Source organism: Larus michahellis, chromosome Z, assembly GCF_964199755.1.
Source record: "Larus michahellis chromosome Z, bLarMic1.1, whole genome shotgun sequence".
NCBI classification, from domain to species: Eukaryota; Metazoa; Chordata; class Aves; order Charadriiformes; family Laridae; genus Larus; species Larus michahellis.
This window is the reverse complement of record NC_133930.1, coordinates 1,768,770-1,781,850: the sequence shown is the minus strand read 5'-3', so window position 1 is coordinate 1,781,850 and position 13,081 is coordinate 1,768,770. Positions and strand designations below refer to the sequence as shown.

The following is a 13,081-nucleotide window of genomic DNA, read 5'->3' as shown; positions in this document are numbered from 1 at the left end:
CCTCAGTCTTCCAAATAACGTGTCGGTGGTTTTTTTTATTATTTTTTTTTTCTCATCTATTATGGAAACAAGCAAATCTCAGAGCTGCACTTGCTAAATACGCTTTCTCCTCAGCCCTACCTGTTCCGGCTCTCAGCCAGCGTTGACAAACCAGACCTTCCTTGTGTGCCGAGCGCCTTCAGTTACAGCGCGTTTAAGAGCAGTGTTCCGCTTATCGGAATCGCGCGAAACGTTATATCAATAGATAGAACCTGACAAAAGTTGCCTGTTGATGCGCCTGTAGACGTTAACGTCGCGCACGAATGAAGTGCGGGATCGGATGTGGGTTTAAAAGGAAGAGTGGAAAGGGGGAGAGAGAGGGAGGTGATGGGCTGACTCTCGGATATTCCCTAAGATCAGCAAGGAGAACTCTCCGTGGCCTTTCCACCGGCCGCCAGAACAAAAATTGCCACTGTATCATTTCTACAAGAGCCCTGAAACCGCAGATGATGCCGGTTGCCCCCCTTGACCCCCCCAGCTTTTGGCAGGGATGCTGGGGGGCGGCATTTCTAGCCCTGCAGTGCCCTCTAATGCTGCCTTGGCGGCGTGGTTCATCGCCAGCGCGTCCCAGTTCATAACCGGCACCAACCGGGGACGCCCCCGGCACAGTTATCGCCCCCCCGGGGCCGCAAGTTGGCAGGGGCTTCGCCTCCTCCGTCACCTGGAGAAGGCGGCAAACGCCGAGCGGTGCCAGGGCAGCGTCCGAGTGGCGTCAGCGCTGGGACGGAGGTAACTTGAGCTGCGAGCAGGGATTCCTCTTCCCCTGGCTATATTTGTCCGAAGGGTAAAGTGATAAGCCAGGTGTGGGTCCGTGGGGAAGCGCAGGCTCGCCGATTTCTCGGAAGTCCGATGCAATGTGCTCCCTAGCCCCCTTTTCTTCTCCGCATCCATGGGAAAAAGTCTGAGAGGGGGGAAAAAAAAAATTCCTGAGGGTTTGGGCAGTCATCGAAGGAGCTTTTCCCCCCTTTCCCCAGGCACAGAGCTCATAGATGTGTCTCTAAATGTAAATTATTGCTAGTTCAGTACCTCCTTTTGTTCCTAGCGGGATGCCATGATCCAGAGGAGGTTTTGTCGGGATTTTAGCAGCCCGGGGAACAGCGTGCTCCGCACCTGCAGGCAGCGGTGATTTGACTTCCAGATTCATGTGCCAAATCACTTCTTTTTCCCCCCAATTTCCTGTGCTTAAGGTTCTTGCATAATTTATTAAGCAGAGGACTGGTTAATGCTCTACGATGGTAGCTACTTAGGAATCCGAGGAAAGTTTAATTCCCTCGGCCATATCATAAATAGTCTGAAGTTGTAGCTGTGCAGGAAAGCTTTTAATGTATCTGTTGAATTTTGAAGTCTTGTCTGGTGCGCTTCAGATCACGCTATCTTTTTATGGTTATTATGCAAAAACCTGTAAATAGTTTTAAAGCCCTTGGTAAAAAGCTGAAACAACGATAATATAAGTCAGGCTGAGCTTTCAACGTGGAGGTGATTTGGCTGTAATTAATTCAAAGAAGCGGTCTCTCTCTCTCTCTCTCTTTCCCTTCGTGCTTAATTAAACGTCCCAGATCACGTTGATAAAGAACAAGAGAATGAAAAAAAGGTTTCACAATTGGAAGAACCTGGTGAAAACTATCTGCTGTAAAGCACAGTTCAGCCTGTGTTCAGAGTCGAAGGAGCGTCTGGACGATGCTCGTGGCCATGTGGTTTGGTTTTAGGCGGTTCTGCAGGAGCAAGGAGTTGGACTCGATGGTCCCTACGGGTCCCTTCCAGCTGGAGATGTTCTGTGATTCCATGATTCTGTGTTTGTCCTCTCAGTTCTCCAGGATCTCTCGGAAAACGGGAACGGCAAAACTCCTCCTGCACCATCCGCGCCCGGTGCAGGACGGCCGTGCCGTGCCATCCCGCTAACGCGACGTGTCACCTCGCCACCGCGGAGCTGTCAGCCTCTAATGACATTGTCTCTTTCTTGCAGCCGAGCACCCTGACAAAATGGCTAATGACCAAGGTAGGGTGCCCTCAATCTGTCACCTTCGCTGCCGGGGCCTCGGGGACGCGCCGGGGAGGGGGTCGCGCTTCTCACCTGGGCCGCACACCTGATGAGGCAGACGCCGGCGCGATAATTAATCTTGTTAATGAAGTTCTGCTCGGCTGAGGCTGCTGCTTTGATGGGGAAGATGTAAATTTTCGGGAGAGGAAATTGTTTTGTCTCTTTTTCTGAAGGACCAATTAAAATGTCAAGCTTCTTTGTATGAAATAAATTCTTAGTCTCTCTGCTGCACTTCTGAATAATTCACATTAAGTATAATTAAGCTCAGCATAATTTCCAGGCTCCTCTTGCACCCTTCCGTGGGTTATAGAGTAGAGTTCAAAAGCCTCCCGGTGAGAAATCATAAATCATCTTTTCTCTCAAAACAGCAGCTCCTGTTTAATAATAGCAAAGTTTAGTCAACTTTTCAAGGCATTATCATTACGTTTTCCAAATACGAATATGTGTCTAATTAGTCGCAATTCCTCTGCTCCTGTCTCCTTTCAAATACTTGTGCAGTCTGTTGCTAGGATATTTTTCCTTTTTTTTTTTTTTTTTTACTTTAGACTTATTTATTATGAAGTATTTCTTTCAATTACAGCGAGAATGTTGTACGTTTATGTGCTGTCTGCCCAAGGAAACGGTGACATTTTGAGAACTCAGGCCCGATCTGGGGAGGTTTATTAGGATTTGAACTCGCTGATTTTAAGCGTATGATTTGCTGAAAGAAGGAGAAGTATACAAATTATAAAATTAAAAGCTCGTTTTGCTCGGTATGATTTTTTGCACCACGGCACACACAAATTGAAAATGTCAGGTTTGAATAGATAAAAACTATTTTGAAAGGGTGAAAGTGTTAGGTTACAAAGAAGCCTGAAAGTAAATGGTCAGTCTGTTTTTCTCGAATTTGCATTTAAAATGTTTTTGGGCAGGTTTGGGAAACCTGGGAGGGGCTTCAGCACCTGCTAAACGGCACTGAAAAAGCGTCAAGTTCGGTTTTAAAAAGAAAAAAGGGAAAAAAAGTGAGGCTGGATGGAAAGTAGAGTTTGTGGTTTGGTTCTTCACTCTGTATGTCTCTTTTTTTCAGCCTAACAATATGGTTGTGGGGCCGTACAGTGGTGCTGGTTAACGGACCTCAAAATGCCACGGAAAAACAGAGTTCTGGGTCGTTTTGTGCATCGTGTTCCTGTGGGAACGCTGTGCCCCTTGCTAGGGTTTTCCTTGCTACGGGAAAACTCTCCCCAGAATAATTCATTGTTCTTGCGCAGCCCGAAGAGTGTTTGCAACTGATGTAGTGAACAATATTCCACATAGACTTTAAATCGGGAAAGATTTCAGCCAGTCTGGTGTAACTACGTGGAGCGGGATGTCTGGCTGACGCGTATCCCCGGGGTGGTGACCGGGTGTTGCCATCACAGCCGTAGCCTGTGAGTTCCCGGCAGATTCGGGGATGGTGGGGTTTTCTGGTTTGCTTTGAGTCAAATAACTTACTAAATTGAAATGAGGTTAGTGTGTCCTCAGCAGACAGCATGAGTTAAAGACAGTCCCTCCTAGTAGATAAATACTGTCTTTTGCCTGGCTGGTGGAAATACACGGCATTTGCGTTCTGTCGTATATAAGGAGGAGAAATTCTCAGCCTTTTGTTCTACCTTCCGTAGGCTTGTTGATACCTGAATTGAGTTTCCATTTGTACGTGACCTCAAGGATGAATTCTAATAAGATGAAGTCCAAGGTCTTCACTTGCATTTACTTGATCTTTAGGCAACTCTGTTAAAGACAAGCCCATGGGCCCAGGTCTCACCGTAACTGTACTCCGAGCACATTAAGACAAACAAAGTCAAAGTTTCTGCAAGCTCATTTGCCTTAGAAATCATCAAAGCTAATTCTTTAATCGTCCTGAACCAACGTCTGCTGAAGTCAGTGGGAGCCTTTTAAATTACTCTGTGCTTTGGACAAGGCCTTTAGGGCCATCTCCGCCGCAAATGCAATTCTTATTGAGTGACATGAATTAACTCTGGTAGGTCATCTGTCTCTAAGGCCGGCTCGTGGTTCCTGAGTTCAGGAAGCAAAATTCATTTACGTGGTAGAAAAGCACTGTTGGAGGGTGTGGGACACGCGAGGGCATTTGGGCAGAGACACCGAGGTTACAGGACATGAGGAGATGGAGCTTTGAAGATCCCAGATGTGGGGTCAGCTAGAAGGACCGTACAACTGCTGCCATCCTTGGTGCAAAAAAGGAGATGGGAAGGAGAGGAGAGTTTGGGGAGAACCTCAAAAATTTCTTGGTCGGCTGTGCTCCCTGTTGTATGAACTCCTTGGGAGAGCAGAGACCAGCCACTGCAAGAAGGGTGGAGAAGAGGAAGGAGGCAGGAGATGCCTCCTCTCCATTATTTCAGTCTTGCCCACGAGCGATGGAGAGAGTAGAGCCCATCCCATCCCATCCCAGCTTTAGTCAACAACTGTCTGACAGAGAATGAGAAATCCTGTTGCTGAAACGCAAATAACGCTCCCAGGGTGCAAACACTGTTATCCGAAGGGCAAAAGGAGGAGGAGCATCGGCATCTAGAGAATCAAATCACGTATTTCCCAAGAGAACCCTTAAACCTGAAGTGGGCGCCAAGCCCGTAAATGTGTCGGCTTCCTTTTACATTTTTATATTGCATATATGCAACTGGTAGAGCAGGGCATGTGCAGAGGTCGTAAAAACAGTAATGTAAAAAAGTAAGAATAAAATCACAGTTTCAGACGCCCAAGAGAGAATTTTTGTCACAAAGCTTATGTACGTGGGACAAGGCCAGCTGCGTGGGCCTGAGCTGTAGTAGAGGCTTCCTGGAGTCTAAAAAAACTCCGTTTATGATTTTCACCCAAAATATATAGAGGCAAATTGGGCAAAGAAGAGATTAATTCTTTGTGGCTTATCTTGCCCCAGTTTCCATTCGATAAAACAAATTCTTTAGCCCGTATTTTGTCAATACAGGACTTGTCAACAGTTACGTGTTGCCATCGGAATTAGATCTCTGCAAGAGCAAAAAAAGCCAATTTCTGCCTTCGGACTACAAATGTTTTATAACATTCCCTGTAAATTTTGATAAAAGGAAACATACACAATTTTGAACCAGTGTTTCTCCTTATCTTAGGAAATTTCAGTACGTTTTAGTGTTCAATTGTTTTCTGAAAACATACCTCCCGTGAAATGGGTCACGTAACCTAGATAAATTCATGTATCGCTGTGGAAAACGGTTACATATGGAATACAGGTATGATCGTGTTTTTTATATGACATTACTCTTTTTAAACCATAAACTGGATATTTATAAGTTCAGATTTAATTTTTACTGCCGCGATGAGGCCGTTGGGAGGTCCCCTCTTCCCCATGCCCGGAGCAGGGCCAGTGACCGTACCCACGAAAAGCCTATGGGGAAGATCATCTGAGACAGACATCCACGGCATTTATTTCCGAATCCCAAGGAAAACACTGGTCTGCATTGTTTTGCATCCAGTCCGGAGGCAGGTGGAAGGGTCTCCAAGTGATGCCGGGGGATTTTGCATCTCCTGAAGAAGGGATGAACTCTGGGTGCTTGACCGCACGCTTGCTGGTTTACACCTCGGTGCTCTGCATCTCGCGTGTTAACAGCACACCGCTGCCGTCAAGAGGGTTTGACACGCAGTCCGGTCACGCCTGGAATTCGGCTTTCAGCCGTTCGACCTTTGCCGTGTTGGATCATTGCAGGCGTGTTGCTGTTTGCCCATTTGAAACCTTCCTGCGCTCCCTTTTTCTGCCTATGCCTTCATGCTTGAAAACGGCTGCCGGTCCATCCCCGGCCCGATACCTGCCCCAAAACAGTTGTCTCATATTGTGACGGCAGAAGGCATCGAGTTTGCCTGTTTTTTTTTTTCCTATTAAAGCTTTTGATGGCTCCGGGCTTTGGGTTCTGAAGCTATTTTGCAAACTCTGAGCGTAGCAGGAGTGAAAGGATGAGCAGTTCAGATCTTTTTCAAAGAGCTGCTTCCTAAACAAATAAGGCAGTGGTCTGTGACTCTCTTCGCTAGAGAAAAGAAATAAGAAATATCCCATTTATCAGAATAACCCCTTCTGGGGGAAAAGAAAAAAAAAAGCCTTTTAAACTCTTGTCATCTGGCCGTGTTTACCAGGCAGGTGTAGGAACTCTTTCTGAAGGTCCACAAAAAGGAAAGAAGGCAAGGAATGCTTGAAATTTAAAGCAAATGGGTTATTCCTGCACATCGGTTGCGTTTCCTGCGATGCTGACACGTAGTTGAGACAACTACCTCCAGATGGACTTAAAAAGCCTAGGGATAGAAATGGTTTGTGGAGGTGTGTTGGCTTAGAACAGGGCATGGATAATCCGTAGGGGTTAAAGCCCTACCTACCCTTGAACATATAAAACCTTCCAGTGCATCAGAGATTTACCTCCTGTCTCCTAAGTGCTTAAATTTCCGTGTTTATCCAAATATTGAATAATGTTTGTACGTCTTAACGGCAGAACAGAGCCGAAGTACCGTAAATTCCATCTTGACGAACTGTTGGAAGACCGTTTGTTAAGAGTTATTTGCCTTCCCGTCTCTTCGCAGTGAAATTGCTTCTGATTAGACGACTTTTTGAAAGCTACCCTCAATGAGTAAAGCTGGAAGACTCTGCTGCATTGGGATGGTTTTAAAACTTCCAAGTGTTTCTAGCCCAAGAAGCACCCGACGTGGACGGTGTAGCCCAGACCTTCCTCTGGTTGCCACCTGGCTGCCTCCGCGTTGCAGCCATCCCGAAGAAGTGCCATCTCCGGGTGCCAGTCACCGTATTAGAGCCAGAAATGAAACGGGCAGCTGTTTGCACGCGTATTTTTATAATGAAAATGTCATGTATAATGCCTTGAAAAGTGCTGTTACGTTAATTAAGAAGGTACTAAACTTCAGAGTCGGGCCTGCAGCGTTAGGTTTTTTAAGTCTTTGATATCCTGACTTAAGTTTTCCAGTCTGTTAGACTCATGCTAAGATGTTTTCAGTGTGGGCTAAACGTAAAAAAATAGTAACTTTTAGCAATCTCCCATGGAGATACCCAGTTTCCTAAGCACAATATAGCGCCGGGGTCACAACATAGTCACAGTTGGAATGTCACGGTTTAGAGTGTCATCTTGGTAAACAGAATTACGATATGCCTTCCGTTTATCTCTATTTTGTCTGCTTTTACAGCTAAACATTTTGCAACCTTGCTTTCTTGGTATCGTGTTGTTGTAGCTGTGCAATTACGCTGATTGAAAAGATGATTACGTTGAAGTCTCTTCTGATGATAATCATCTGCCATTTATTTAGGGCCATTCATCACCAAATACTTTGCAAATTGGTAGACAAAGTTACGCACGTGAATCTCTTCGCAATCCACAGAAACACAAGTACCTCTGGAGAGGAATATGGCAGTTGTTTTAACAGTGCAGGAAAGTTAAAATGGGGTTTTTTTGCTTAATCTGCCAAAAGATCTGATGTAGGTGGTGGTTGGTTGATGTAGGAGTTAGCTGGAATAAGCCCTGGGAATTCCGTGCCCTGGACCAAGTTTGCAGTTGTTCTGCGGAATCCCTTCACCAGCCAAAACCCACCTTCAGGTTCTATTTGTCTGACCTAAGGGATGGCAGAGCCAAAAAATAGAGTGCCCCAGGGTCTTACGGCATCGGTGTCGATGTGATGCTCTGGCAGCCTCTCAGATGTGGGAGATCAGCTGAGACCGTGCCACCTGGGAAGGCTCATTTGGCTAAAATGAAAAAAGTAATTAGCTTTGGAGGAATGAGATGGCCACGTTGGGGGTAGTATGCCCATACCAAGCGCAGGCTGTTGGCATGAGCTTGGTCTTTGCCAGAAAAGCGGCTTTTACCCCAAACCACTTCTCCTGGGGACTTCGACTACTCAATCCCGTATCAGTAGAGATGAGGAGAAGCTTGGTAGGACCTTACCAGCCTTTGTGGTTCTCCTTCTGTCGGACATGAGGAAGCAAAGATGCACTTGGCAGGAACATGGCCATGCCAACGCAGCTATTTATCCTGAAGCTGATAAATAAGAAAAAATAAAGCCGAGGAAAAGACGAACACCTCAAATTTTGCCATATTAATTTGGAGTGCGGATGTTGCCTCAACAGCCAAAATATTATTGGAATAATAATCGTATCCCTTCTTTTTTCTTTCTTTTATTTTTGATGTCAGGCTTAGAAAGGACGCTTTTGGGGGAAAAAAAAAAAACACAAGCGGTTGTGGAGTTGTATTTCCCCAACTGTGTTCCCACAAGCGGTAAAACAAATGAAAGAAAGCTCGCTTAATTGTGGTGGAAAGCCACCAGGCAGGTGGAGGACGTGCCTGCAATTTTCCGTACAGCACCATTCCTTTGCCGCAATTCCAGCCTTTTGTGTGCAAAAGCAGCTGTCTGAATTCTTCCCCGTCACCCATGGAGGGGACACAGATGGATGCTGCCATCGCACCTTAGTTTGTCACTCTAACGAGCACATCTGGAGGAGGGGGGACGGGAAACAACCCAACAGAACAAGGCAAGCTGCTCAAAGGGCTGAAATTCAGCTTGATTCCAAAGCCTGCTTTGATGACAGCTTTTCCCCAGCACATATGGGATGACTTTTCCTGCGCTGTTTAATGGTTTAAACGTTGTCAGGCAGGCGCCGTCTCAAGCAACAAACGTGGCTGTGCTGGTTTACCTGTCACGTCGTGTCTGATGCATTTTTTTTAATGCCAACAGGTCGTCACGGGGATGGTTCCTACTGGCCGGTGGACACCAACCTGATAGACAGGAGCAGTCTGAACGGTAAGTACAGGCTCCCTCCAGTCACCCTCCATAATTAAAGTGCACTTTTGGTGATAACCTCCTACTTTTCTTCTCTTTATTGCTCTCTCGTTCCTCCCTCTCCTGGCTTGGAGGCCACCCAGCGTGCCCACCGGTCGCACACTTGCTGTTTTACAGGGACGAGTTCTCTCGGCTGTTGAAAATCTCATCCCCGTGCAAAATACCTGCTGTAAACCGGATGGTAGTTTTGACCAAAAATGTTAACCAAAGATAGGGTCAGGACAGCACGTATTCTGTTTTGGCTTTCTTAAAGCTGATCCCCAAACTACCCATCAGGTTTCCAGCTGATGGAGTACTCCCAAAAGTATGTCCCATCTCAAGAGGTGTTGTAGATCTGTCTCAGGCCATGGGAATGCCTCTAACAAAATAACAGCTTCAAAAGAAGTTCAGAAGGCACTTTACGTTATTATATTTCAATTTTAGCTTTCTGCAGAAAATACCATTTTTTTAAAAAATTAATTAATCCTGCCCTAAAATAGGAAGAAATGAGAGGAAACCCCGTGGATTAACAAAAATTAATGGAACCTAATGAGTGCCAGCTGGGGTGTAGATGCACCATCAATAACTTCTTATTGCAGACCCCGTCTCCGTTACCTAATGAAGCATTGTCGTCTCACGTTATTGAATGAAACAACAGACAAGATTCCCTTAAATGCGGTCTCAAGCGAGGTTTGAAAGTACAAAATAATTACAAGGCACATAGCTGATTAACTCCCGCTGATTATTTTCCTCAGCCAAGACCAGGAGGGAATACAAAATTCTGCTACCTTTTCTGCCCTGCTTTGCCGCAGCCAACACACCACTGTTGTGTGGTTTAGGCTTTCCTCCTCCTCTTCGTGGTAATTCATCATAATTGTAGGAAAACTGACTTTTGAGAAATAAAGAGAGCTTCCAGGGACGGCGAGAAAGGGTAGGGAGTGAAAACTTTCCGTTTTTTGTGATCACCGCTGTATTTTGTGGTACATTCCCTCAATGCCTTTTACTCAGCGTGGAAATGAAAAAGAAACCAAACCCCAAAATCTTTGGGATTTCTGTACTAGACCGTTGTCATTCCGAAAGGACGGGACTCGCAGCTGCTTGTCTTGTTCAGCTGCCTGGAAAAAAGCTATGAGAAAAGGGCGAATTATTTAAATAGCGTAATTAGTTAAGTAAAGAAAGGATATGAGGGCAGAGAATCAAGGCAGACTATTACAATTAAATTACATCTATGGCCAACTAAAACTATTATTTGGAAAGATTTCTCCTTTTTACTTAGATTTTTCCTTTTTACTTTTGCATCCAGTTGCAGGAAAGGCAAAATGAGATGCCAGACAAGTATTGATTAGTTTATACATGGGAGGTGGTGGGGACGATGTGAGAACTCTTTACGTTTTGTTGTGAAATCTCGGTTGTGCCATAGCACAGCTCTTCCCTTCGCATCCCATTGCTCCGAAGAGTTAGTTTTTCTCCAGGCTTAAGCGGAAAGATATTTTGGGGGTTGTGATTTTATGAGACGCCTGTAAGATTGCCTGAGCAGCTAGAGCAGAAGGATTGCGCGCTGGTGGCTGTAACGTATGGCCCAGTGCTGCATTGGGCATTATCCAACAAGGTAATAAAAATATAACGTGCTATTCCCAATGGAACGGGGGGAAAAAAAAAAGTCAAAAGTAAGGGACTGGGACTTGAAGTCAGCTTGACCGGGACTTGACAGGAGAAATGATGCTATTTTCAGTCCCTGTCTTGCTGCTGCAAGTCTCGAGAAAGACTATACGGGCCCTAAAGAGAAAATCCATAGTCTCTGTATTTCCATTTTCAGCTGATAATAGCAAAAACGAGCCCAGAGTTATTGACTCCCAACATCGGGTTGTTAACACCCAGAGAGTGCAGAGTCGTTACCGCTTAAATATTTTGCTGTGCCGCTGACGTGCAGCGAGACATACATTTCAGCTCTTTATGGCACCCTCTGTCTGCTTTTTTTGGAGGAATTCATGCCACCTTGATGTGGTTTATTTTATGGGTGACTGCTAAAAAGGGAGGGGAGCGAATCCAGCCCTGACCAGCCCCTCGTTGTCTGTCTCCTTTCAGAGCCTCCCATCGGGCAGATGCACCCTCCCCACGGCAGCGTCACGCCCCAGAAGAACAGCAACCTCCTTGTCATCATCGTCGTCACCGTGGGCGTCATCACCGTGGTGGTGGTGGCGGTGGTGGCCGTCATCTGCACCAGGCGCTCCTCGGCCCAGCAGAGGAAGTACGTTCTGGAATCGTGGGGTGGGAGGAAAAAGCAGTGATTTTCAGCCTCAAAAACGAGCAGTATAACGGTCGTAGTGGAGAAATGTGGGGTCTGGGACTGAAAGGCATTTTGGGGCTCAATCTTTTGGTTTTGGAGGTGTCACTCATTGCCGGTGAGTGGAGAACGTCCCCAGTCCCCCAGGCTGCAGGGTAAACCGTGGAGAATAAGTACCCCTGGCATGGTGAGCCTCGAAAAAATAAGCCTGCCGTGCACAGCTCGCTGTTGTTTATATTCCCAAGTATAATTCACACACAGGAAAGAATCAATTCCATCGATTTAGTGGAGAGAAAAAAAAAAAAAGTCTTTTCTGTGCCTCGTGATGCTGTTGGACTTTCTGACTTTGCACAGTTGAGAAACACAGGGTCCTGCTCACTTGCTAACCCTGGGGAGGGCGTTATCTTCTCCAGACAGTCCGCCTCCAAAAGTCTTCCGGTAAAAAGCATCAACAGCTCTTTCTCCAGGTAATTCTCGTCTACTCGGAAAAAAAACCAACCCACCCAGTCTATAGAAAATTACGAGGAGAAAAATCTTCAGGCATCTTCTGAAATGCTATAAAAGGGCAGTAGCGTAAAGCACAAAGGTTTTTTCAGTCTTTCTGAGAAGTTCTTCACCCTGAGGGTGGTGAGACACTGGACCAGGTTGCCCAGAGAGGTGGTGGAAGCCCCATCCCTGGAAGTTTTTAAGGCCAGGCTGGACGGGGCTCTGAGCAACCTGATCCAGTGGGAGGTGTCCCTGCCCAGGGCAGGGGGTTGGAACTAGAGGATCTTTAAGGTGCCTTCCAACCCAAACCATTCTGTGATTCTGTGTGGAGATGATGGGTTTGAAACAGAGACGGGTTTGATGCACTTAATGCATTGACAATTACTAGACTATTTATTATTTTACTATTAACTCATGGCATTATTATACTGTTAGGAGTACGAGGACATGAGAAAGTGAAGTTTAATCATAGTTTGCCCACACTAACGAGAAATTTTTGTTAGTGCAAAGCATAAACATAAAAGAAAAGTGCATAGAAGAGCAAGACATTATTGCAGTGATTTGCACTAATGCTTAAGAAAGGGTGGGACGATGAGAGCAGGGATGGTCAGGGGACCGAAGAGCTCCCAAATTTGCTGAGATCAGCTTTGGGCTGGTGGGGCACGAGCAGATGTGGAGTGTTTTGCCAGGGGAAGCGCTTTCTCTACAGATGGGTATTTGAGGGTAGATTTTTTTCAAAAAGAAAGCTCTCATTTAGGCAGAAAAATAAGGGCCCGTGCTTTCAGGAGCGCTGGGGTAGTTGAATGATGAACTGATTTGAAAATCTGCTTCTATTGTGAGTCCTACCACCTGAAAATCAGGCCATCGTGCGAAGGCAATGGAAATTCTTCTGTTGAATAGAGTCCAGTGAATCGTGGCTAAATCTCTCTTGAGTTTCTAGCAGGGAAAGGGGATTTACAAGGGAGAGAAACAAACAGATTCATCTGTCCACAATTAGGTGTCTAAAACTTAAATATCCCAAGTTTGAATTAATCAGCCTCGACTTCCTCTCTAGCCCCTGGGGAGGAACAGGAACGTTCAAAGAATTGTTCATCTTATCCTAAGGCATGGGAAGATTTACCGTCTGAAGATGCTTATTGGTCTCCAGTGATGAAAAAAATGTGAAGCTGGTGGATTTGGATTCGCTGTTTTAAGTTCTAAATGTCTCTACTATGGGTGGGTGAATCTCACCCAAGTTGCCCCAAACGAACCGCTTCCCCACTGAAAGTGGGGAAAAAATAGGGCAATGAAAACTAAACGACGGATCTTAAATTTAGCACAGCAGGAAAGAGCCTAAATTTCCTCAAAACAAGAGGTTGGTGGTGGGAATGATTTTGTTTCTGACCTGCCTGGAGAGATGCACGCTGTGACACAGAGAGTTTAGATTCAGG

The 13,081-nt window shown here is 45.8% G+C and overlaps 1 protein-coding gene across 2 annotated transcripts in view; it reads left to right on the top strand.

Moving 5' to 3' along the window:
* Positions 1-13,081, top strand: part of DCC (DCC netrin 1 receptor) — a 592,501-nt gene that overhangs the window by 536,895 nt on the left and 42,525 nt on the right. For both annotated transcript variants that reach the window (XM_074568848.1, XM_074568847.1), the window contains exons 21-23: positions 2,003-2,035; positions 8,798-8,863; positions 10,967-11,129. In XM_074568848.1, the coding sequence (XP_074424949.1) occupies positions 2,003-2,035; positions 8,798-8,863; positions 10,967-11,129 (262 nt within the window). The remainder of the gene's footprint in view (positions 1-2,002; positions 2,036-8,797; positions 8,864-10,966; positions 11,130-13,081) is intronic.